The sequence below is a fragment of the Mus pahari genome, chromosome 3 (assembly GCF_900095145.1).
Source record: "Mus pahari chromosome 3, PAHARI_EIJ_v1.1, whole genome shotgun sequence".
Lineage (NCBI taxonomy): Eukaryota > Metazoa > Chordata > Mammalia > Rodentia > Muridae > Mus > Mus pahari.
The window spans coordinates 12,672,264-12,697,647 of NC_034592.1; the positions used below are offsets into that span (position 1 = coordinate 12,672,264).

General features: G+C 51.1%; 2 protein-coding genes across 9 annotated transcripts in view; one reads left to right on the forward strand and one right to left on the reverse strand.

Annotated features, from left to right (window-relative positions):
• Positions 1-84: 84 nt before the first annotated feature.
• Fbxw5 (F-box and WD repeat domain containing 5) lies at positions 85-4,792 on the forward strand. 5 transcript variants are annotated; one of them, XM_029536816.1, is made up of 9 exons: positions 85-205; positions 1,232-1,447; positions 1,707-1,864; positions 2,153-2,341; positions 2,421-2,569; positions 2,733-3,162; positions 3,476-3,623; positions 3,712-3,924; positions 4,005-4,792. In XM_029536816.1, exons 4-9 carry the CDS (start codon positions 2,212-2,214, stop codon positions 4,264-4,266), a joined length of 1,332 nt encoding a protein of 443 aa, XP_029392676.1. In that variant the 5' UTR covers positions 85-205; positions 1,232-1,447; positions 1,707-1,864; positions 2,153-2,211; the 3' UTR covers positions 4,267-4,792. The 5 variants fall into 5 exon arrangements, with proteins under 5 accessions (XP_029392676.1, XP_029392675.1, XP_021048605.2 ...); XM_021192946.2 differs by having other exon boundaries at positions 91-205; positions 2,167-2,341; XM_029536814.1 differs by lacking the exon at positions 85-205 and adding an exon at positions 214-755 and having other exon boundaries at positions 2,167-2,341; positions 2,733-2,904.
• Positions 4,793-18,548: 13,756 nt separating this feature from the next.
• Traf2 (TNF receptor associated factor 2) overlaps positions 18,549-25,384 on the reverse strand; it is a 27,177-nt gene continuing 20,341 nt past the window's right edge. For 3 of the 4 annotated variants that reach the window (XM_021193434.2, XM_029536750.1, XM_029536749.1), the window contains exons 8-11: positions 24,800-25,081; positions 24,307-24,484; positions 20,255-20,403; positions 18,549-19,634 (exon numbers count right to left, since the gene is read on the reverse strand). In XM_021193434.2, the coding sequence (XP_021049093.1) occupies positions 19,416-19,634; positions 20,255-20,403; positions 24,307-24,484; positions 24,800-25,081 (828 nt within the window). In that variant the 3' untranslated portion in view covers positions 18,549-19,415. The remainder of the gene's footprint in view (positions 19,635-20,254; positions 20,404-24,306; positions 24,485-24,799; positions 25,082-25,384) is intronic. The other variant, XM_021193436.2, reaches the window with a different exon arrangement.

Consider the following 25,384-nt stretch of genomic DNA (forward strand, 5'->3'; position numbering starts at 1 on the left):
ACGCCGGCTGCTAATCAGAGCCTGAGGCGCAGGCGCAAGACGGGGGGGGGGGGTAGGGGAAAAAAACAAACAAACAAAAAAAAAAACCGTCCATCGATGCCTCGGGGCTCTCAGCGTCGAGCCTGGCGCCTCCATAAAGACGCGGAGGCGGAGACTAGAGCGGCGGCGGAAGCCGGGGCGCAGCGCAGCGGGCAGAGGCACCGCGGTGAGTCCCGCCTTTGGCCCCGCCGTGCTCACCTGTGTCATCTGCCCGGTCCCCAGTCACCAGCCTTGTGCCCCATAACTCCCAGTCCTGCAGTTACCAGCCTTCTGCCACCTTCGGTGTCCCTTGTCCCCGGCCCTGGCCTTCGTTTATTTTCTCGGGCCTGGTCCCGGTCATGGGCCTCGCCCTGCCTTGTCCTACTTTAACTGGCCTTTGTCACCTTCACGGGCTTTGTTCACTGTCACCATATTTTTTTTCCTGCAATGTCTACACTTGTACAGCCTTTGGTGGCCTTATCTGGCCAGTGATGGCCTTGGCAGGTTGGCGTCCTAACCCGCCCGCTGGTGTTGAGTGGGTGAATGAAGGAGCCGCTGCCCACTCTAGCTAAGCAGCAAAGCGCGGTCCCTGACGTCTCCTCCTCAGAAACCCCTCTCACCCGAAACCACCCTCCTGGCCAGGCTCTCTCCTGAGGCCAGACGACAGATGCCACTGGCTAGCAGGAGCCCCTTCTCAGAAGAAAGGCAGCCCTGGCCTGAAGTCCTGTGGCATCAAGGTCAAAGACGGGGTGGGGTGCTAACCCTTGGACCTGCCAGGTTGGGCAGCCCAGACCTGTTCGCCTTGTGCTCAAGCCTCCCAGTGCCCTGGAGCATTGGGGAAGGTCAAAGGCCCCCACTTGGAAGGTGGGGCTGCCCCCCACTTCCCAGGTTCTACCCGGCCCAGTAGTACCCAGGGGCTTGCTGTCTGGTCCAGCAAGTCCTTTGGTGCCCTGGAGAATGTGAGGTGGTGCAACGTTACTTCTGGGTGGGTGCTTCAAGAAGTGCTGGGTCTGTGGTGGGTCAGTGCTGCTTGTACACACAAAGAGAGATACACACATCCCCCCCCCCCCCGCACATGCTCAGTGCAGTGGAATTCTCTGCTGGGCAGTTGGTGGGGCTAGGACTGTCATGTCTGGAACCCCAGACCATCAGTCTCTCCCTGGGGTTGGGGATGAGGAGGCCTGGGTTCAGAGCAGCCACTGGTGGGTTTCAGGACCGTCTGGGCAGAATGTCACGATGGATGAGGGGGGCCTGCCCCTGCTCCCGGACAGCCTTGTCTACCAGATCTTCCTGAGTTTGGGCCCTGCTGATGTACTGGCTGCTGGGCTGGTATGCCGCCAATGGCAGGCTGTATCCCGGGATGAGTTCTTATGGAGGGAGCAGTTCTACCGCTACTACCAGGTGGCTCGAGATGTGCCCCGCCACCCAGGTCAGTACACACACCCCTAAACCTGCTGGCTCAGGGCAGGGGCTCATGGCCCAAGGACCTCACACATGGGCAGTATTGGGGGAGAGGGAGTCTCTGTGAGCAGAAGGGTGCCCCTGTGGATGAGACCTAATTAGTGAGGAGTGAGTTCCAGAGTCCTTACAAATCAGCTCCCAGTAGCCATGCTGTAGCTGTCTGTCAGCTCTCAGTCTTGACTAGTGAGGGAGCCTTGCATGCAGGAGTGACACTATATTGCCCACAGCGGCCACATCCTGGTATGAGGAGTTCCGGCGGCTCTATGACATGGTACCCTGTGTGGAGGTGCAGACACTGAAGGAGCACACTGACCAGGTCCTGCACCTCAGCTTCTCCCACTCGGGGTACCAGTTTGCCTCCTGCTCCAAGGACTGCACGGTGAAGGTGAGGGTGCCTCTCCCATGCAGCAGAACTCAGTGGGAAGAGAAGCCAATGGTGAGAGAAGCAGAGAGGGCCACATAGGGCCTGGAGGCCTGATCTGGACCACACAAGACCCAAAGCTCAGAACAGCACTAACCTCTAGCTCTAGCCTTCTACATTGGTACGATGTAAGAGTGGGTGGTAAAGGCCTAGACCAAGGTTCTTGCCCCACGAGGACCAGAACCCTCAATGGAGAAGAGTCAGGGACTTGCTGTGCTGCCAGAGTGAACTGGCCTGGTGATTACCCTGCAGCCTTTCTGGAACAGATCTGGAACAACGACTTGACCATCTCACTGCAGCACAGTGCAGATATGAGGCCATACAACTGGAGTTACACCCAGTTTTCCCAGTTCAACCAGGATGACTCACTGCTGCTGGCCTCAGGGGTGTTCCTAGGGCCACATAACTCCTCCTCAGGCGAGATAGCTGTCATCAGCTTAGGTGAGTGTGGGCATTGGGTTGGGCTGCCTGTCCCATTGTGCCCTGTCAGCAGTCTGCCCAGCTGTGGCCTTCCCTCCAGACTCCTTCGCCCTGCTGTCCCGTGTGCGAAACAAGCCCTATGACGTGTTTGGCTGCTGGCTCACAGAAACCAGCCTCATTTCGGGGAACCTGCACCGCATTGGAGATATCACCTCCTGCTCCGTGCTGTGGCTCAACAATGCCTTCCAGGTTCAGACCGGGACAGGGACAGGCTGGGCAGACAGGTGGGGTAGGGCAGGGAAATAGAGAAGAAGGCATGGCCAGGGCTGGACATGGAAGGGCGGATGCAGGGCCCAGGGTGGATTGCTCTCCAGACATGGCCCTCTGACCAGCACCCACCTGTTACCCACAGGATGTGGAGTCAGAGAATGTCAACGTGGTCAAGCGGCTCTTTAAGATCCAGAACCTCAATGCCAGCACCATCCGCACAGTGATGGTGGCTGACTGTAGCCGCTTTGATAGCCCGGACCTCCTGCTGGATGCTGGCGACCAGGCTGGGCTCCCCTGCCGAGTCTTTGACCTAGGTGGGGACACTGAAGAAGAGGCCACTGACCCGGGTTTGCACACCTCTGGTTCTGGCCATGTCAAGGGAGGTTTACGGCGTGTGTTCGATAGCGTCTTGGGTGGACACAGACATCTATGGAATTGTGCACTGGAGACCAAGGTGGCTGAGCTGCTGGCCCAGGGCCACACCAAGCCCCCAGAGTGTAATGACGCTAACACCAGGAATAAGTACCTCATCTTCACCACTGGCTGCCTCACGTACTCACCGCATCAGATCGGTAATGGTGGGCAGGGCAGGGCTAGGCCTGGGATGGTCACCAACCACTGTGTTGTTCCCCAGACCAGCAAGTCCATAGGCAAAGCTTGGCTCATGCATTGGGATACTGTTCTGCCTTGGCACACTTGATCCTGTGTAAGAGCGGTGAAAACCCAGGCAGGGGATTGGTCAGCAAGTGAGCGAGCACACAATTGTGCTTGAGTCTGAGTGTAGACAGTGTTCGTGGACTCTTAGGGCTGTTCTTGGATTGGGAGTGCCTTGGTGGTGATGTCCTTGCAGGCTCTGAATGACCCCTCACTCTGGTCTCCATGCAGGCATCAAGAAGATCCTGCCACACCAGATGACAACTGCAGGGCCTGTGCTGGGCGAGGGCCGGGGCTCTGATGCCTTCTTTGATGCACTGGACCATGTCATTGATGTGCATGGGCACATCATCGGCATGGGCCTGTCCCCTGATAACAGGTGGGCCTGGTGAGCCGGGGGGGCACCACAGCTGGCCCTGTATCTGATAGCGTGCTTGTACCTAAGATGTATCCTGTCCCTCGCTCAGGTACCTGTATGTGAATAGCCGTGCCTGGCCCCCTGGCTCAGTGGTAGCTGACCCCATGCAGCCACCACCCATTGCAGAGGAGATTGACTTGCTGGTGTTTGATCTCAAGACCATGCGAGAGGTGAAGCGAGCTCTTCGAGCGCACCGTGCCTACACACCCAATGATGAGTGCTTCTTCATCTTCTTGGATGTCAGCAGGGATTTTGTAGCCAGGTGTGGGCTCAGGTGGGCTCCAGGGCATGGGTGTGGGCTTCAGCAGGTGGGTGTGGGCTCACTCAGATGCTATCCCACAGTGGGGCTGAAGATCGGCATGGCTATATCTGGGACCGCCACTACAACATCTGCCTAGCCAAGCTGCAGCATGAGGATGTGGTCAACTCCGTGGCTTTTAGCCCCCAGGAGCAGGAGCTCTTGCTGACAGCCAGCGATGATGCCACTATCAAAGCCTGGCGTTCACCACGCATTGTTCGTGTTCTGCAGGCTCCACGCCCACGCCCACGCCCACGCCCCCGTCCCCGCCCCTTCTTCTCCTGGTTTGCCAGCCATAGGCGCTGAAGGCTTTGGTGATTGAGCCATTAGAACCTACTGGGGAAAAATAGTACCCTGTGGTTCTTTATTGCACTGGGGCAGAGTAGCTCATAGCAGCAATGCCTTAGGAGGGGCAGCCTGACCCCAACACACACACACACACACACACACACACACACACACACACACAAAACCTGCTCACTCAGCCATAAGGCTTAGCACTAGGGTAGCCCTTGTTGGCAGCACCAGATCCCATGCTAGCCTCTTGGCTAGCTTGGGGTTCACGGGACATTGGAGCCCCTGTTCTTCACCTACCCTCTTCCCTTGGGTCGGCAGCTCACACAGGTCCAAGCTGACTTCTGCCTGGGTACCTTTCATATTCAGCCAAACCCACCCCCTTGGATGACTGCAGCGTACCCTGGGCGGCAGGCCACGGGCACTGGTCTCTGATAATTCGGTTTTTGCTACTGATGGAGTGGCCTGCAGTGGACTATGGGTGCTGCACGCTGCACTCATGAACTGTTTGGGCCTGAATAAACAGTTGGCAACAGCACATGCCATCTAGTCTGTTTGTAGCAAGGGGCCCCAGGCCTTGCTGGCCCATGTCGTCATGGTGATGTCTGCCTCTGGTTCTTCAGGAGACTGAAGAGTGAGCTGGTTCCGGTGCGGAGCCCTTTGACTTCAGGAATGCCTGTGCATGGCTGTGAGTGCTAATGGGTGCAGGAAGATGGACCAGCCCAGCCTGGACAAGCACCCAAAAGAGGGTTGGCTCCATCCTCAGGAGAGTTCCCAGGGCAGCGTGTAGTGATACAGATCTGTAATCCTTGCTCCTCAGGGGGCTGAGGCAGGATGATGGGGAGTTAAAAGCCTGCTAGGATACAGAACAAATCCAAGGTTGATCTAGGCAACTTGGTTAGACCCTGGCTTGAGAAAGTAAGAGGTATGGGAATTGTGGTTTGCGGTAATAGTGCTTGTCTGTCATGGCTTGAGTTCAATTCTTGGTGCCACCATAACAACCTCTGAAAATGTGTGAGGTCCCAGGGTGCAGGAGGGTAGCTCTAGGCCATCCTGGGCGCTTAGGAGCTTACATCATGCACCTGCACTTAAGGGTTCCATGCATGGTCCTGGCAGTAGGGAAGATTTGGGACTTTGACAGGGCCAGCCTCCAGAGTGACCACAGTGTGACTGGGCGAGCAGCCTGGTACAGTAGTGTCTCATTTAAAAACTTCTCTCCTACCAAGAACAGAAAACTTATCCAGGGCGAGTGAATAAACAAGGCAAGTGTCCTCCCAGGTCCAAGCTAGCAAGTGAGCAGGGACTGCTTCCCATCCTGCATCTGGCTGCACCAAGGGGATTAGGGCAGGACCCCAGGGACATGTGGCACCAGAGAAGCCAGGCCTCATCTGTGGCCCATTGCTGATGTTGGAGGGCAAGATGCAATAAGCATCCATCAGCATGAACAGTGGTGCCAGCAAGATGGGAGGATCCTCAGCTGGAAAGCACCAGGGCCTGGAGAGGATGTGAGGAGGACCAGTGGTGTGGAGGCTGTGCCAGGGCTCGGGGTGGAGCATTTGTCTAGCATGGTTCCCTCCCTAGGCCCAAAGGCAACAGCGTTAACCATGCTTCACAAGGTGAGCATGAACTGAATTCCAAGCCTGTAAGAATCTGTTCTTGCCCTATGAGAGCAGCCCACGTTTGTGTGCAAGTATACTTCTGAGGAGTTACAGCAAGTCCCAGAAAGGACTTCGGATTTGTCTAATCTAAAGTAAAAAGAGAACAGTAGTATCTGTAGAACAGAAGCAACACATTACACAAAACCAGATAGAAACCAAGGGCATGTAGGAATTTGAACTGTGTAAACTAACAGTAACAAACTACAAGTTCAGCCTTTTAAATGTTGGGCTTTACGCAGGGCAGGCAAGATGGCTCAGTAGGGGAGCCTGCCACCAAGCCTCAGGATCCACACGTTGGAAGGAGGGAACCTCTTTTTGCCAGCCACAGGGTATGTGTCCCCATAGGAACAAAATAATATAACTTTATAGGAGGAGAGACGCTCACACCCCACCTCTAGCAGCTGGGGTGAGAGATTCAGGGTTTAACTCGGCACATTATACACATCCCTGTAAAAAGCAGCCCAGTGAGGACTCAGGAGGGACGGTCTGACAGACAGACAGTGCTTAGGGCTACAGCTCCACAGATATGGCTCTTAAGTGATGGGTGCAATGGCTGACAGCCTGGAGACTGGCAGGGCAGGAGGCAGCCGTCAGCTGCCACTGTTCACTGTCGACTCCAGCCCTTGGCAGCCAGGGCCGAAGAGCAGGCCTGAGCACTGCCACGGGTGAGCTGCTCGGAAGGGCCCCATATCCGCAATGTCTCTGGCACCCTGGTGGTGCATGCAGACCGCTGCACTATCTTGCAGCTACAGTCCCAGGAAGGTGAGCTGTGTTACCCCCCACCCCATCTTCTTGCCATGTGAACCCTACTGTGGTTCAGTCAGGAAGGGCAAGGCAGGGCAGCCAGGGTTAGAATTCCAAATACCTGGTTAAATGGCCAAATGAGAAGCGTGAAGGGGAACCTCAGAAGAGTGAAAACAACAAACAAACCCTCAAGTCTGTTGGTGGAGTTTAAGTACAGGTGTAATTGAACTGTGGGAGTTCTACATTGGACTTAAAGCTCAAAGTAACAACTCCTGAAAACTTGGTGTGTATTTAATTTTTCTCACATTTTTGGGGGGGCACTGATGCAGTACTTCGGGGGCCAGAAGGCAACCTGCAGGAGTTGGTTCTCTTTCACCTTGTGGGTTCTGAGGACCAGCCACCTTAGATCATAAGCTTAGCAAGCTCCTTGCCTAATGAGCCTTCTCACTGGCCCTACAGTGCAAAAGAGAGATAGTAAAATTGTAATAAACTAAAGTACACTAAAATGTTCAAATAGCCATTCCATATTAGGTAGGAAAACCAGAGAACAGTGGAACACAAAATCTAAGCATATCAAATGTCATATAAAAAATAGCCTTTCGAGCCGGGCGTGGTGGCGCACGCCTTTAATCCCAGCACTCGGGAGGCGGAGGCAGGCAGATTTCTGAGTTTGAGGCCAGCCTGGTCTACAAAGTGAGTTCCAGGACAGCCAGGGCTACACAGAAACCCTGTCTCGAAAAACCTAAAATAATAATAATAATAATAATAATAATAATAATAATAATAATAATAATAACCTTTCAAGTTTTTCTGTAACAGGGTATCACTGTGTAGCCCAGGCTAGCCTGAAACTTGAGGGCCCCCTGAGAGGTAGGATGGCAGATGTGAACCAGCACACACAATTCAAAACATATACTGTCTAAAACTGTGTGATGTGAGGCCTGGCAGCAAGCCTGGGCCTCCCTAAATAAAGCCTGCCAGCACAGCAGGTTAGAGGATGGACAAGTGCCACCCCAGAACCCAGGTCAGAACCATTACCACCCTAGGCCATCAGAGTCAGCGCATGGAGAGAGGCAGCACTGCCTGGGAACAGTGCTCTGGGGGTGGGGGGGAGACTTTTAGCCTCAGATGGACCAAAACTAAACTCCCCAGGGTGGGGAGGCAGCCCAGTGACAGACAGCATCCAAGACAGGGCTGCTGCTGCTACTGCAGCATAGGACACTCCAGGAGGCACAAATAGGTGCTGTGTTTATAAAAAGATAGAAGGAATATGTTTGGTGGATGTGTACTCAGGTGTGGGGGTAGGGGGTGCCTCCCTTCCCCCTGAGGTACCAGCCACACGCCGACAGTATAATATAGAATAAGAGTTTATTTAGGGCGTGGAGAGGGAAGTTGAGAGGGGAGGGGAGGGAGGGAGGGAGGAAGGGAGAGGGAGAGGGAGAGAGAGAGAGAGACAGACAGACAGACAGTCAGACAGACAGACAGACAGACAGAGGAGTTGAGGCTGGCCATAAACACGTGGAAGGGGGATGGCGAGAGGGCACAGGGAGCAAGAGACCAAGAGGGAGAGGAGGTGGCAAGCAGCCCCTTTTAAGGTGAGCTGACATACCTGGCTGTTGCCAGGTAACTGGGATGGAGCTTAGACAAAAGGTTAACAATAGAGTCCTCGGCTCTGGGGGTCAGCAGGGCCTGGACAGTTGTCCTTGCTTTCCTTGGCTTCTGGTGACTCAAACCCATCTTGGTTTGTGGCAGTTCTCCTGTCCTCACCCGGGTGTCTGTCCCTATAACCTATCATTTTTGCTATGTGTGTCTATGTCAAAAGCTCCATTTTTACAAAGACATTGGCCATAGTGGATTCGGAACAACTGATGACTTTTTTTAAAGTTGCTCATCATTCTAAGGGCCCTAGTTCCCATTCCGGGGCCTGGTTCTCAGGGGGTAGTGGAGGGTGTAGAATTCAGCTTCTGAAGATCAACTACCTGTATGGGACAGGTGTGCACAGGCAGAACTTCCTACCAACTCCAGGACATACCCTTCTACAGTACCCACAGAAAAATCTACCAACCCAGACCACAGCTTAGGTCACCAAGCAACTCTCAGCCTCCCAAGCTTTTAATTTAAGGCTGAGCAGCCCTATGTCTTAGTCCACTCTACTGTTTTAACAAGACACCACAGCCTGAGCGGCTCACAAACAGCACACGTTTTACTTCCTACAATTCCAGAGGCGGAAAGCCCAAGACCAGGTGCACAAACCTAGGGCCTAATGAGGGCTGTTTCCTAGGTAACCGAAGGCCCTCTTCTGACCAAACTCACATGGTGGAGGGCTGGGTACACTTCTCCAGGCCCGCAAAGGCTCTATTTTCATAATCCAATCACCTCCAAATACTGTCTCTTTGGAGACATGTTTCTACATATGACTCTGTGTGAGTCAAAAATCTTTAGTTCTGCTGGGCGGTGGTGGCGCACGCCTTTTATCCCAGCACTTGGGAAGCAGAGGCAGGTGGATTTCTGAGTTCGAGACATGCCTGGTCTACAGAGTGAGTTCCAGGACAGCCAGGGGTACACAGAGAAACCCTGTTTTGAAAAAAAAAAAAAAAAAAAAAAAAACTAGACCTGCCTGGCAGTGGTGGCTCTGCGGGGTGGGGGTGACAGCCTCGGGAGCTCACACAGGTCTGTGGACTGCAGGTCCCCTAGGCAGGGGTTGTACCTGTCAGCCCTACCTACAGTTTTGGCAGCCCAAAGATTTCCAAGATTTCCCTAGGTACTGTCCTGATGGTCAGGAGGGTTTGCCCCTGTAAGGTCCAGTGCCCTTTACAGACTGCAGCATCCTATGACAGCCAGCTGGGGTCACTATGGCTCAGCTGCTGTATGATCAACACCATGGCCAGAGTCACCAATAACATATTTCATATGTTTCTAGGGCTACACTAGAGTCTCCCTGGTCACCCATGGATGGAAATCCAGGCCTTTCTGGTCAGTTTCTCTAACCCTCCCTCCCAGTTCCAACCATTATCCAGTTCTAAAGCCACATCCATGCACATACACATGTTAAAAGCAAATCTAAAAGGCATCTGTGGCCAGGGTTATACAGTGAGACACTGTTTACACACAAAACCAAAACGGAAACAACACCAAACCGCTTGGCTTGGTGGCACATACCTGGAATCCCAGCCCTCAAAAGGCAGAGGCAGACAGATTCTGGAGCTTGAGGTCAACCTGCTCTACATACTCTGTGAGCTCCAGGACGGACAGGGCCACAAAAAGAATCCCTGCCTCAAAACAGGGTACCTGTGTCAGACATTGTGATACACTCCTTTAACTCCAGCATTTAGGAGGCAGATGTACCTGTGTCAGTCATTGCGATACACTCCTTTAACACCAGCATTTAGGAGGCAGATGTACCTGTGTCAGACATTACGATACACTCCTTTAACTCCAGCATTTAGGAGGCAGATGTACCTGTGTCAGACATTACGATACACTCCTTTAACTCCAGCATTTAGGAGGCAGATGAAGGCAGACCTCTATGAGTTCAAAGGCCAGCCTGGTTTACAAAGCAAGTTCCAGGCCAGTCAAGGTTACATAGTGAGATCCTGTCTCAAAAGAGACAACCAACTAAAGGTATCTATGTGTGTGTCAAGGAGTGACCTCCTGCTGCCTCCCGACAGTGAGCTTCTTAGCCTAGGTCCCGGCAGACTTCCTTTCCAGCAGCTCACTTGTGGCCACTCAGGACCACCACAGGTGCCAAGGGCCTGGGCAACTGGTTCAGCAACAGCACCTGTAGAAAGTGCCATACTCAGGGACACAGTGCCCCAGCACTCGGGCTTTCCAAGGCTGATCCTGGCCACTAGTCACCCACTCCACTCCCCTATTCATGGGCACCACCCCACCCCACCCCACCCACCTACCCCACCCCACCGCACCCCACTCCACCATTCAGCAGCATGCTCACTGGTAGCCTGGCTCCTCAAACTGTGCCGAGCTAGAGATCCAGCCAATCCCCACAGGGCAACATCAGGCCTCACTCATCCTGACCGCAGGGCTCTGTGGGGCTAGGCTGTGTAGTCTGACTCCCTGCCCCTTTACTCCCATCCCACAGAGCTTCCCTGATCCCCAAACTGTCACCTGCACAAAACAGAAAATAAGTTGCAAACAGTTGTCTTCCCTACTCCCAACAAGTGAAGATATACAGAGAAGACACCTGATGTCAACTTCTGGTTTCTACATGCACATACACCACTTGTACCTACAAACACATATTTAAAAAACAAAACCAGGCTGGAGAGTTGGCTCAATGGTTAAGAGCACTGACCGCTCTCCCAGAGGTCCTGAGTTCAATTCCCAGCAACCACATGGTGGCTCACAACCATCTGTAATGGAATCAGATGCCCTCTTCTGGTGTGTCTGAAGACAGCTACAATGTACTCACATAAAATAAATAAATATGTAAAAAAAAAAAAAAAAAAAAAAAACAATGTTCAAGCACACACAAAGTATTCTTGGTTGAGGGATGAAAGATTTTAGCTCGTTAACACTGTGAGCATATTGAATTGGTCTCAGCATAATTTCCTTCAGTTAGATGAGTTTTTGTTTCTTTGTTTGTTGAGACAGGGTTTCTCTGTGTAGTTCCAGCTGTCCTAGAACTCTCTGTATAGACCAGGCTGGCCCCACAGTCACACATCTGCCTGCCTGCACCTCCTGGGTGCGGGGATTAAAGGCGCGCACGACCTGGCTTAGATGAGCTCTGTGAGCTCAAGGCTTTGAAAAGTGACAGGTTGTAGCAGTAGCAGTGTGTGGTTACGAGCACCGACTGCTCTTCCAGAGGTCCGGAGTTCAAATCCCAGCAACCCCATGGTGGCTCACAACCATCTGTAATGGGATCTGATGTCCTCTTCTGGTGTGTCTGAAGACAGCTACAGTGTCCTTACATACATAAAATAGAACCCCTCCCACTAACAAGTACATAAAAACACACAATGGACAAGTCAGGCACAGCACGTCCAGTGTCTCTTGGCAGGACTGAGTGGCAGCAGCGCTGTGCTCAGGCAGTCACTAGGTAAAACAAGGTCACAGAGATTAAAGGCCTCCATGCACATGTCCTCTGGTCCCTGAGATGGGCAAGTGGCCAAGCGTGCAGGAGACAGAGTGGAGATGCTAAAGGGAATGAGACACATCTCAGGTGCCACGGGTGGGAAGTCGACAGCAGGATGGGATGAGATTTCATCATGACACTAAGAATTTACAACTTACGGATTGTACAACTTAAGATGTATGAATTGCTTATTTTTAAAAACTTTTCCATTTAATTACTTTTGGATCTCAGAATTAATCCGAACCCTATACCTTGTGCAAACAAATAAACAATATACCCAACTGTCACATGAGAAACACCGTCATGACAAGAGATCACAAAAGAAAACTGTCATGATCTGATGTTAGCAGAGAATTTTGAAAGGATTAGGGAGATATTTCCGTTGGTAAAGCATTTACAAGGCAAGCATAAGAACCTGAACCCAATCACTCAATCTCCAGAAGTTAACACACACACACGCACACGCACACACCAAACTGGGAGCACCCTGGGCGGCAGTGGTAGTGCACACTCTGGAAGAAGGGGCAGTCAGATCTCTAAATTCAAGGCCAGTCAGGTCTATAGAGTGAATTCCAGAGGGGCTACGCAGAGAAACCCTGTCTTGAAAAACAAAATGAAACAAATGAAAACAAAACAGGCTAGGAGTGGCTGCGTGTGCTCATGATTCCACCACAAGGGACGCTGAGACAGGTGGCCCCTACTGCTTATTGGCCAACCTAGCCCTACTCAGCATTCCAGGCCAGTGAAAGACTTGGTCTCGAGAAAAAAAAAAGTGATTGGTGCCTGAGGAAACCTAAACACTTCTCTCCCCAGAAGTACGTGTCGTGCATGCTTGTGCGACACACAAATTTGAGAAAAGACACTGAAATATAACCTACACAGAACACTGCTAAACATCTCATCAAATCTAAAAGCTTTCCCTACAGAACAGACACAAGATGAAAAGATAAAGCTAAAAAAATCATTCCAAATAAGTAATGTATTCAACCAGACTTGCATCCAGAACAAAAGTCTCAAGCTCAACCGAAGAGAATATGCAACTTAAAAATAGGTAAACCACATGGTAACTTAAACCATGGGAAGATAAGACATGCTGCTTAGGGGCTATACTGAAAACACACTGTGAGGCCCAAGTGCTACTGGGGCTGTGGGACAACAAGAGTACAGCTTGCAGGGTACTTCACTGGGGACGCAGCCACATTTAAAATAAATTCGCCAAGCCAGGGGTGGTGGCATAACCTGTAGCCCCAGCTATTCTGGAGCTAGGGAGAGGAGCCACTGAGTCTGAGATCCGACTGGGCAACACAGCAAGCCTATCTCAATGAGCAAAGGAATGAGATGGAATGTATTCTCTATGGGCATGGTACTCTAACCCAGTACTAGGGAGTCTAAGTCACTGGACAGTAAGACCCTGCAATAACAACAAAAAAAATGTATTTAGAGCCTGGAGACACACCTCAGGGAAGTGCTCACCACAGCATCCCAGCATTCAGTGGGCAGAAGCAGGCTGAACTCTGTTTGAAGCCAGCCTGGTCCAGAGTGAGTTGCAGGACAGCCAAGGCTACAAGGTGAGACCCTGTCCCTAAATAGATAGATAGACAGACAGATAGGTAGACAGACAGAATTCCAGCACTGCATAGATTTGGTGCTGTGCCTACAATTCTGGCATTTGAGAGGTGTCTCAAATATAAACCAAGTCATATGAACTTAACACATGACCTAGCAGCTCCACTCTTAGGGTAAACGTTTGAGAAATGCTGCCTGTCTTGTGATAATCCCCAAACACAGATGTCACCCTGCAAAAACCCTGAAAACCACCCAAGTAAGTTCCCACAGGTGAGCAAGTGACAGTCACACAGTGGGACTAGCCTGGGAGGGAAACACATTGAACAGATTTTTTTTTCTTTGAAATCTCATTATCTAGCCCTGCCTGGCCTGAACTTGCTATGCAAAGCAGCCTAGACTTGAACTCACAGAATCCAGCTGTGTCTCTGCCTCCTACGGGCTAGGATTAAAGGTATGTGCCATCACCCTCTGATACAGAATGTCCTTTAAAGGGAAAACCTGAGTGCTCAATAGTTTTATATCCACGTGGCACAAACTAAAGTCACCAGTAAGCAGCACCCCTCCAGCCTCTGCATCAGCTCCTGCCTCCAGGTTCCTGCCTGCACTGGCTGGTTCTATGTCAACTTGACACAGGCTGGAGTTATCACAGAGAAAGGAGCATCAGTGGAGGAAATGCTTCCATGAGATCCAGTTGTAAGGCATTTTCTCAACTGGTGATCAAGTCAAGGAGGGTCCATTGTGTGTGGTGCCATCCCTGGGCTGGTAGTCCTGGGTTCTATAAGAGAGCAGGCTGAGCAAGCCAGGGGAAGCAAGCCAGTAAGAAACATCCCTCCATGGTTTCTGCATCAGCTCCTGCTTCCTGACCTGCTTGAGTTCCAGTCCTGACTTCCCTTGGTGATGAACAGCAATGTGGAAGTGTAAGCTGAGTAAACCCTTTCCTCCCCAACCTGCTTCTTGGTCCTGATGTTTGTGCAGGAATAGAAACCCTGAGTAGGACACTGCCCTGACTTTCTTTGATGATGACCAGTGATTTGGAAGTGTACACTGAAAAAACGCAGAGCAGGCTGTTTTGGCCATGGCATTTCATCACAGCAAAGGTAACCCTAAGACAGGAGGACAGACTGAGGTCCTTGCAGTGCTGGCCGGGCAGGAGGGGCCATCTACATCATGTTTACACTCAACTGCCCATGGCTTAAACTTCTTATCGCTTCACCAAGAAGAAAACCTGATTTTATTAGTGATGTTTACAGATTATTGTAGCTGTATAAGGAGACAGACCAAGTAGTGGTGTTTCATTCAGGTGACAGGACTTGAGGTGCCAGAAAAGACTGAGATGATCCACACATCATAAGGAAAAGCAAAGAAGAATCATCAGGAAGGAGGCCATGCCTGCAGTCTCAGCCCTCAGGAGAATCTCACAGGTCTGAAGCTCTGCTCCCATCTACAGTTTCAGGTCAGCCATGGCCACGCGATGGACTGAGCCAAAGGGGGGGGGGGGCAAGCAAAGAAAGAAAGAAAATGAGGGCAGGGACTGTAAAGTGCCCACTTAACTGCCTTCAGCTCCATCTTCCAGGAATCCCACACCCTCTTCTGGCCTCTCCAGGCACCTGCACACAGACCCACGTACACAAAAGAATAAAACCTTTAGAGGCTGAGGAAAAGGAAGCTAACAGAATGTGTTCTTTCAGAAGATACAGGTTCAGTTCCCAGCAACCACTGGGTGGTTCACAATCACTTGTAACTACAGTTCCAGGGATCTGAGATCCTCTTCTGGCTTCCTTGGGCACCAGGCATGCACATAGTACACATACATACACACCAGATATGCACANAGTACATATACATACACACCAGGCATGCACATAGTACATATACATACACACCAGATATGCACACAGTACATATACATACACACCAGGCATGCACATAGTACATATACATACACACCAGATATGCACATAGTATATATACACACATGAATACATGCATGTGCTCACACATACACCTGGGTGTGTTGGTGCTCAGGAGGCAGAGGCAGGTGGATCTCTGTGAGTTCAAGGCCAACCTGGTCTACATAGTGAGTTATAGGACAGCCAGTGCTACATGGAATAATCCTGTCAGAAAAAGTCAAAAACAATTTCTTGGCAGATTATGCAATGGTATGGCCATGTAAGAGCTTGGCACTTTTTAAAAAAAACAACCTTTTTTTAAAAAAAAATGATTTACTCTCTTTTTTTTAAAGATGTATTCGATCATTTTATGTATATGAGGCATTACAGATGGTTGTGAGCCACCATGTGGTTGCTGGGAATTGAACTCAGGACCTTTGGAAGAGCAGTCGGAGCTCTTAACCACTGAGCCATCACTCCAGCCCTGCACTTTTTTTTTTTTTTTTTCATTTTTCTGGAGTCTATTTGTGTCTTTGTTTATGGAAGGGTTTTTAATATAGCCAACACTGGCCTTGAACTTTCAATCCTTCTAGCTCTGTGCTGAGATTACAGAAAAATATCAACATACCAGGTTACCTGACAGCTTCTAAAGAGCTGAACATACAACCTAGTAGTTTCACTGACTTGCAAAAAATGACAATGTGCCCATACAAAAAATGACAATGTGCCCATACAAAAAATGACAATGTGCCCATACAAACCCAGAAGCAGAGATCTCCGTAGTGGCACTTTATAGCCATCAGGAAGGAGAAACAGCTCAAATATCTAATGAAATCAACCAAATGTGTTCTGTGTATAAAGAAAACATTATGTAGGTATCAAATTTCCTAACAGGCTGTGGAGATGGCTCAGTGGTTAAAGCCCTTGCTGCTCAAGCATGCAGACCAGAGCTCTGATCTCCAGCATCCCCGTGCTTGACAGACAAGTATGGCGCTCTGCTCGCAACACCAGCACGCAGAGAGGAGAGGGTGATGGCAGACTCTAATGAACTTCAGAATTTCACAGGTACTCATGAATGTGTATACAAGCACACCACACACAGAAAAATACTATCCCAGGTTGGGCAGTGGTGGCTCATACCTTTAACACTCAGGAGGCAGAGGCAGGTAGATCTCTCCAAGTTCAAGACCAGGCTGGTCTAGGGAGTGAGTTCCAGGGCAACACAAAGAAACCCTGCCTCACCTGGTGGTGGTGGCGCACTCCTTTAATCTCAGCACTTGGGAGGCAGAGGCAGGTGGATTTCTGAGTTTGAGGCCAGCCTGGTCTACAGAGTGAGCTCCAGGATAGCCAGGGCTACACAGAGAAACCCTGTCTCAAAAAAACAAAACAAGAAACCAGCATACAAACCAAAAGACATTATGATTTTATTACTATTATCCCAGATGTGCTGACAGGAGGCAGTGGTGTGGTTAGAGGGCAATGATGGTGACTCTAAAATCTGGGGGCCTGTGAGGTGTATGTGTGGCCAGTCCCCTCCCTGGGAGGAGATGCACATACCTGCTCATGAGCTGTCTCCAGAGAGCTGGTTTGGCAGAATCCCCCTCTTCCTTGTAGAAGAGGACAATTCAACATCTGTCTCATTTGACAGCAAACTGACTTACAAGGCATTGCTCAGAAGTTCCTCCCCACCCACAGGGATTCAATAGGCAGAGAGCTGAACCACCTTGACCTCAGGTAGGTTCAGATTCTGTCTGTCACAACTCCTTTCCTCACACTGCCCTATGGATTCTGTTCTTTGGTTTGGTCTCTTGAGAAAAAAATCTCACCGTGTAGCACTGATTGGCTTTGAACAGATTTCCACCTGCCTCTGCCTATTCAGTACCGGGACTAAGGGTGTGTGCCAGCATGCCCAGCCCTGTCGATACCTTTCTATTCTTCCCATTCCACAGTTTCAGCTCCTGTGTGCTGGATGCACACACAGCAGGGATGGAACCCAGGGCTTTGAGCATAAGAGTGTTCTACCACTGTACTATACCCTGGCCCCCTCCATTCCCTTTTAAAGGAAAGAAAACACCTTCAATGTAACAGTCCACCACTTCGGGTTGGAAATCCAGCTGAGTTGGTAGAGAGCTTGCAGGAGGCCTGGAGTGCAATCCCCAGTACATTACCGAGGCACGGGGGCATACACTTTTGGTTTTGTTTTGGTTTTTGGAGACAGGGTTTCTCTGTGTAGTCCTGGAACTCACTCTGTAGACCAGGCTGGCCTCGAACTCAGAAATCTGTCTGCCTCTGCCTCCCAAGTACTGGAATTAAAGCTGTGTGCCACCACTGCCCTGCTAGCTTTGAAATTTTCCACATCAAAAAAGTTCAAACACCGGGCTGGAGAGATGGCTCAGTGGGTAAGAGCACCCGACTACTCTTCCAAAGGTGCAGAGTTCAAATCCCAGCAACCACATGGTGGCTCACAACCATCCTTAACAAGATCTGATGCCCTCTTCTGGAGTGTCTGNAAATCCCAGCAACCACATGGTGGCTCACAACCATCCTTAACAAGATCTGATGCCCTCTTCTGGAGTGTCTGAAGACAGCTACAGTGTACTTACATATATATAAATCTAAAAAAAATAAAATAAAAAGGGTCAAATACAACCAAGAATCAGCCTTAGATCAAAAATGTTTACAAAGCAGAAAGAAACTAAGTAGAAAAAATGGACAGGAATGGGCAATTTCTTTTTTTTTTGTTTTTGTTTTTGTTTTGTTTTGTTTTTTGAGACAGGGTTTCTCTGTGTAGTCCTGGAACTCACTCTGTAGACCAGGCTGGCCTCGAACTCAGAAATTCGCCTGCCTCTGCCTCCTGAGTGCTGGGATTAAAGGTGTGCGCCACCACGCCCGGCCCGGAATAGGCAATTTCTGTGGAGAAATCCTAGAGCAATAATCCTGGTTAAAATGTCCACTAGAGTCCTCAGAGAAGTACATCTTGCTCCAGCGCCCATGTAAAATGCTTGGGTCCTGCCCACATGCTGTAAGGGCCTAGATGTACCCCTCTGCGGAGCAGGCACAGCATGTGTGAGAGAACCATATCATCAGTCCGGCTCTTCTGGGCCCACTAGGTGACAGGCAGGCCTAGCTCCCAGCATAAGAACTCACAGGACAGAGGAGAGAAAGAAACAAGATGCACCCTCCATCAGCAAGTTACAGGGCCCAGCCAGAGTGAGGTCGGTTTGCCGCCACGATGACACCAGTGCTGTTTCTGTACCCTTTAAAACCAGTCAATCCGGTGTGAAAAGTCAGACAAACCAGGAGCACAACAGTCCACAGGGGACGAAGGGGTCTAGAGGGCAGTGTCTCCTCCTTCTCCATTACAGCATGCTTGCTGCTGGGCTGCCGCTCAGCAGGGCCCACCTCCATCACAGCATGCTCACAGCTCACACCATGCTGCCCACCACATTTCCTATTGTGCAAACCAGGCAAGGACCCTGAGACAAAGGCCTGTACACTGGCCAGGTCAAGGTCAGCCCTTCATCTCTACCCAGGCAGACTCACAATGGAGTGGTCACTGGGCTTGAAGGCTATAAGGAATAGAGGGGGCCAGAATGAATAAGGCAGGAGTGATAGCCAGAGGCTCAGCACTACCTAGACACGACACAGCAGGAGCCAGATGAACACCTCTCAACACAGACATCTCAACAGTTTAATCACTTCTCCTCCACACAGGCCACCCTGTGCAGCCCAGGCAGGCCCTTCTCCAGGGAGTGCCCATGTCTCTGAGAGCCTCTCTCTTGGGCTACACTGCAGGCGCACGCCGTCTCCTGTGCAGCCCCTACCTCTTTTCCAAAGGCTGGGGTGGGGAAGGCCAGTCACTCTCGCTCCTGGTGCAGCTCTTGAGGCTCTCTCTTGAGAGGCCCTTTCTGAGCACCCGCCCAAGGGTCTCTCCCTTCCCCCGACAGAGAGGACAGCAGGAGCTTTTCTACTGGGAAGCTGAGAAGCTGCCCAGTGGCTTCCACCAGGCCCTTGAGCTCAGTGGACCGTCCAACTCAGTTACCAGCTGAAGACCAACTGGAGGCTCCTTCCTGCCTTTCTGTATGATGGTGATTGGCTTTAGGCTGAGGCCCTCCCCAGCATTTACACCAAGCCTGCCCACCTGTGTGGGGCAGGGCCTGGCTGGCCTAATGTGACAGCTCCTCACCGAGCTGCTATTCTTAGTAGGGGTGGCTAGAGTCCTGTTAGGTCCACAATAGCTTTGATGAAGATAGCATCATCCCGTACATAGGAATTCTTGGCCTCCATCTTGGACACAGGGCAGAAGAGGGGGCAGCCACTGGCGATGTTCATGTCACTGACAGGCCTCTGGAAGGAGGAGGAGGTTACATCAGGCCTGAATGCGTCGATCACATGCTCCCTGTTGTTATGGTCCAGCAACATCAATGTTACCTGAGAGAAGGCAATCCAAGGAGGGAACACGCTCATGAGTCACCTGAAACCCCACATCAGCCCTATTCTGCCTCTCCACAGAGAGAGCTCAGTGCTGCACACACGTTCCTGTGCGCTGTTTCTCTGTAGTGCTCATCTACTGATGGTTTGTTGTTTGGGGTTTTTTTTTTGCCGAGATTCTGAAGCCTGCCTGGGAAGCAAAGTACTTCACTGGAACGGGGGTCTGAGCCGGGGTCTCTGGGCCTGCAAGTGCTCACTCTTTGCTACCTCCTATACTGGCTTCTGAGGAGAGCTGGACCCTGAGTGGTGAAGGAAAGAGACCATGTTCAGTATAATCTGCTCTCTGGAGTTTCAATTCCTTAACTAAGGAAGTCCCTGGTTTCGAATAGTGACAGGGGGGCTCTGGCTGCGGCCCCCCTTGAAGCATACCTCCCCAGGAGATTTTCAAATGTGTGTGGGTCATGAAGCCAATCAGGTGTCAGAGTCAGCACTGAGAAGTCACTGCAGAACCACAGCCCAATATGCATGGATACATACACAGTCTTGGACAACCTGGCCACTTGGAAGCTGACCCAATGCCACCCGCAGATCCCCTAGAATCCTGGGGCTGCCTCTTATACCTTCTGATTAAAAGGCCACTGCAAGAGAGCATCATTGGGGCCTTTCATCACCACGAAGAAGAGAGACAGATGTGTTCCCCGCCCAGTGCCGTCGCCATTCAAGTAGACCCGGAGACACATCTTGTAGCCATATCTGCTTGTATAGAAGGCTGGGGGGATGGAGATACGTCAGTGAGGGCAGGGCAGGGCATGGCTCCTTCCCTGCAGCCCACCCTCACAAAGGGGAAAACAGAAACAGTCACACAGCTTTTGCTAAGTATCAAGAAAAGGGGTTCCTCACAAAAGAAACCCCCACCCCCACCCCCGCCGGGCAGTGGTGGCGCACACCTTTAATCCCAGCACTTGGGAGGCAGAAGCAGGCTGATTTCTGAGTTCGAGGCCAGCCTGGTCTACAGAGTGAGTTCCAGAACAGCTACACAGTGAAACCCTGTCTCAAAACAAAAACAAACAAACAAAGAACCCCCTTCCACCCAGAGACCCTTGCCATGCAGCTCAGGATGGATTCCAATCTCACTTCTTCAGGAAAGTCATTACTGTGTGTACTCACGTGCAGTCCTATGGGGCGGACACTGCCAGGGTGTGTTGGAAACCAAAGGAGAGCTCTGGGAGCTGCTTCTCTCCTCCCAGCTTTTTGTTTGGTTTTTTGGAGACAGGGTGTCTATGTAGTTCTGGGACTCACTCTGTAGCCAGGCTGGCCTCTGCCTTCCTTGTGCACTGCTCGCTGCCTGCTCTCTCCTACCGTCTATTTTTTTTTTTTTTTTAAGATATTTTCTTTACTTACATTTCAAATGTTATCCCCTTTCCTGGTTTCCCCTCCAAAAACCCCTTATCCTCTTCCCCTTCTCCCTGCTCACCAACCCACTCACTCTTGCTTCCTGGCCCTGGCATTCCCCTACACTGGGGCATAGAGCCTTCACAGGACCAAGGGCCTCTCCTCCCATTGATGACTGACTAGGCCATCCTCTGTTACATATGAGTCCCACGATGTGTACTCTTTGGTTGGTGGTTTAGTCCCTGGGAGCTCTGGGGGTACTGGTTAGTTCATATTGTTGTTCCTCCTATGGGGCTGCAAACCCCTTCAGCTCCTCGGGTACTTTCTCTAGCTCCTCCATTGGGGACCCTGTGCTCAGTCCAATGGATGGCTGTCAGCATCCACTTCTGTAATTTTCAGGCACTGGCAGAGTCTCTCAGGAGACAGCTATATCAGACTCCTGTCAGCAAGCACTTGGCATCCACGATAGTGTCTGGGTTTGGTGACTGTATATGGGATGGATCCCCAGGTGGGACAATCTCTAGATGGTCATTCCTTCAGTTTCTGCTCCACCCTTTGTTTCTGTAACTCCTTTCTCCTACCATCTTTAATGTGGGTTCTAGAGATTGAGCTTACAAATCCAGTCAGGCATCTTTCTGCGCTCATCCTTTAAAGCTAACTGATAATTTCAATAACCTCAAAGTAACAAAGTATAAAACTATGGTGGCAAAACCCCAGTAACTGGGGTCCTCAACAAGCTATGAAGGGAGAGCAGGCCACAGGAATCCTGCCTCAGCAGAAGAATCCGAGAAACAGAAACTCAGAACAGCACAGTCAGCATTCCTCAGGCCCTAGAGCAGCAGCTCGACCTGTGGGTTGTGCCCCCAGGAAAGCATGCATCAGATAAGTACATTATGATCCATACCAGGAGTAGAACTACAGTTATGAAGTAGCAACAAAATCATTGTACGGTTGCGGTCACCACAGAATGAGGGACTGTAGTGAAGAGGTGCAGCATTGGGAGGTTGGGAAGCATTGGTTCACAGGTAACAAACAACAGCCCAGCCCAAACATGGTAAGGTTGTGTAAGAGGAGTCTTGGACGTAGTAACACAAGCTTCCCAACATGAGTTCAGGTTCAGCCTGGGCTACATAATGGATCCAAGTCCACCGTGGGCTATAGTGTGAAGCCATGTCTCAAAAAATAACAAACGATACATGATCTAAGTAACTAGTTGGTTGTGAGGCTAACTGGGTCAAGGAATACCTAACGGCTGGAGCAGCACTGTCCCTGAGCGCCTTAGGGCACATTCTAAGCCACTGTGCATGGCTGGTAGACCTCGTGCATGGGAGCAGCAACCTTGGGACAGGTGCATCCAAGGAAACTCAGAACACAAATAACAGAAGAAAATCAAACTGGTCTCCTTGCCCTGAGGTAGGACCTGTCTATGAAGTTAGACAGTAAGCTTTTCAGTATTTGGACTCCAGAATGTATACCAGCATCTCCACATAAGATCTACTGTGGATCTCAGTCTCAGTAACCACATGTACCAACCCTTACCAACCCTCAGGCACCTGCCACTGCACACTCTTAGTGTATGTTGGTCTGCAATGTTCCACCCCATGCCCATTTGTTAAACATCTGGTGCTGCCTGCAGATGGAGGAACTTTCTAATGTGTGGGCCTGAGAGGAAGTGTTTCAGTCACAGGGGTGGGACCTGAAGAAGACAGTGGGCTCTCAGTGCATCCCTCTTTCTTTTGCTTCCTAGCTGGGAAGTGAACAGCTCTGAACCACAGGCTGCTTGCCATGAAGTGCAGCCATAAGTGAAAAGCAGAGAGCTGTGAAAAGTTGTGTCCTCTGGGTGGAGAACCCAGCAGTACCGTCTCAGCTGGCTTCCCAGCAGCTCTCAGCCACACTGCACTCACCAGAGCTAAGCCTCTGCAGGCAGTGTCAATACCCACCTTCCTGTTCCTTGGACCTCTGCCTACTACACGAACCCAACAATATTAAAGCAGACCTTTATACAAACCAGCTTTTGCCTGGCTATGGCCCCAGGAGACTGCTGCAAGGGACTTGGGCTCCTGATGCTGGACCCTTACCAGACTCACTGTGGAACTCTGTTAACCTGGGCCTGCACACCTCACAAGTTAACATTTACTAAGTCACCTGGAAGGGGGGGGGGCAGTGCCAACATGGACTACCCAACTCTAGAAATCGTATCTGGCTCCCAGGCTGCCCACCCGTGCCTCGGGTTCCTACCTAAGACACTGGTTTTCTAGTCTCCAGGTTCGTGTACTGCTAGCCCTCGCTGAAGCCATGTTACAGAGATGAGTAGAGTGTGCCGTCTTCCCACGCAAAGGCAGGGACCACCAGTGTCAAGCCAAGCCAGTAAGGTGAGGGTCTCCCAAGGGTTTAGCCTTGATCCTAGAACCTCTACTGCAGAGAAAGTTTTGTAAAGTAAGCCTAGAAATAAATGCCGTGCAGATCACCTTCTGATAGACGATGACTAAGTTATGAAGTAAACTACTGAGCAGGAAGCTAACAAGGGAGAAAGACAAAGCCTGGGCCCTCGCACCATCCGTGGGGAGCTCAGGAGGTACTCTCAAGTCCACAGAAAGGCAGCCACAGTGATACAGTAGGAAGTGCAAAGCAGGCAGCACAAGGGAAGCAACTGTACCCTACAATGACACACTGGTCTCTAGCATGCAGCAGTCCCTGCCAGAGGAGCTCCAGAGCCCCTCCAGAGCCCTGCAAGTGAAGGAGAGTGATGAACATTCTCACAGAACTCCTGCTTACAGGAAATATTAATGCTCAAGCCAGTTGGGCAGGAGTCAGACAAGCTTGAAGCTATGACCCTGTTTGCAAAGGTCTGTTTTCCATTATCCACTCCAAAGCCACCATGCTCATCTGCAGGTGACAAGGGGCATACTCTGCACATCCAATCTGGCACCCCATAGCTCCTCATGCCTAACTCCCAGGAGGAGTAAGATGCAGACATTCCTGGTGCCAGCTGAGCATGTGCCCTGCCCCAGCTAGGGAGCCATTCTCTTGGGCCTCTGAAGCTGATGGGAAGAACACAAATGGTGGGCTGGTGAGATGGCTCAGTGGGTAAGAGCACCCGACCACTCTTCCGAAGGTCCAGAGTTCAAATCCCAGCAACCACATGGTGGCTCATAACCATCTGTAACAAGATCTGATGCCCTCTTCTGGAATATCTGAAGACAGCTACAGTGTACACATACAAATGAAATAAATAAATCTTTAAAAAAAAAAAAAAAAAAAAAAAGAACACAAATGGCACCTGGGGAGAAGATAGCCGGTATCCGGCCAGCTACTGCTTCCTGACGCTTTCTGGTGAAGTCAGAGATCTTCCAGATGAAGACCCCATCATAGGTGGATACTTCCAACTCAGAGACCTTCTGCTCCAGGTCAGCCATGGCCAGGTCCTTGAGGCCGATGCTCCTCTCCAGCTGTTGCACCTGCAGAGCAGAGACCACTTCACTCTGACTGTCATATGGTGTGGCCCTGAGCCCCCACATCCCCCACTGCTAGCCTCTGGAGTCTTTGCTGTCCCCAGTGTTAGGAACAGGTTCCAAGTTCACATGGAGGGCTCTGAATGTACATGCACCCAGAAGCTTCATAGCCCCAGCGTAGTGTCAAATGCTCTGACTGAGCCTCACAGAGTAGAAGATTCAGAAAGCAGATGGCCAAAGCCCAAGTCATGCAGTGTAGACGGGGTTGACACGGTCCAGGCTCCAAAGATGCAGGACTTACTATTCCAGCTAAGTACAAACCTTGTTACTCAGAGCCTCAATCTTGTCCTGGTCTAGCCGGTGCTGCCGGCTACAAGCCTCTGCAGTCACAGCTACCCTCTCCACTTCACGGTTCAAGACGCAGACAATGTTCTCAAAGGTGGCTATCTTCTGCTCCAAAATCTGGCACCGCTGGAGTAGCTCTGGCCCCACCTGGTTCAAGGTTCCCGGAGAGGCTTGGGCCTCCAGGAATGAGCTCAGCAGTAGGGCTAGGTGTTCCCGTAGCCGCTGCAGCTCATGATCCTGCAGGTTCTCAGTCTCCACCTGTGGGACAGGACAAGCAGCTCTTGGCATGGTGTCTGTACAGAACTAGCCTGGACAGTGCGGCACCATGAGCCACACTGTACTGAGGTCCACTAGGACATGCGCTTCTCTCTCAGGATGTGAGCACTCAGCTACTGCTCCTGCACCACACCTGCCTGCCTGCCTGTCTGCCTGCTCTCATGCCTGCCTGCCTGCCTGCCCCCATGCCTGCCTGTCTGCCTGCTCCCATGCCTGTCTGCCTGTCTGCCTGTCTGCCTGCCTGTCTGTCTGTCTGCCTGCCTGCCTATCTGCCTGCCTGCCTGC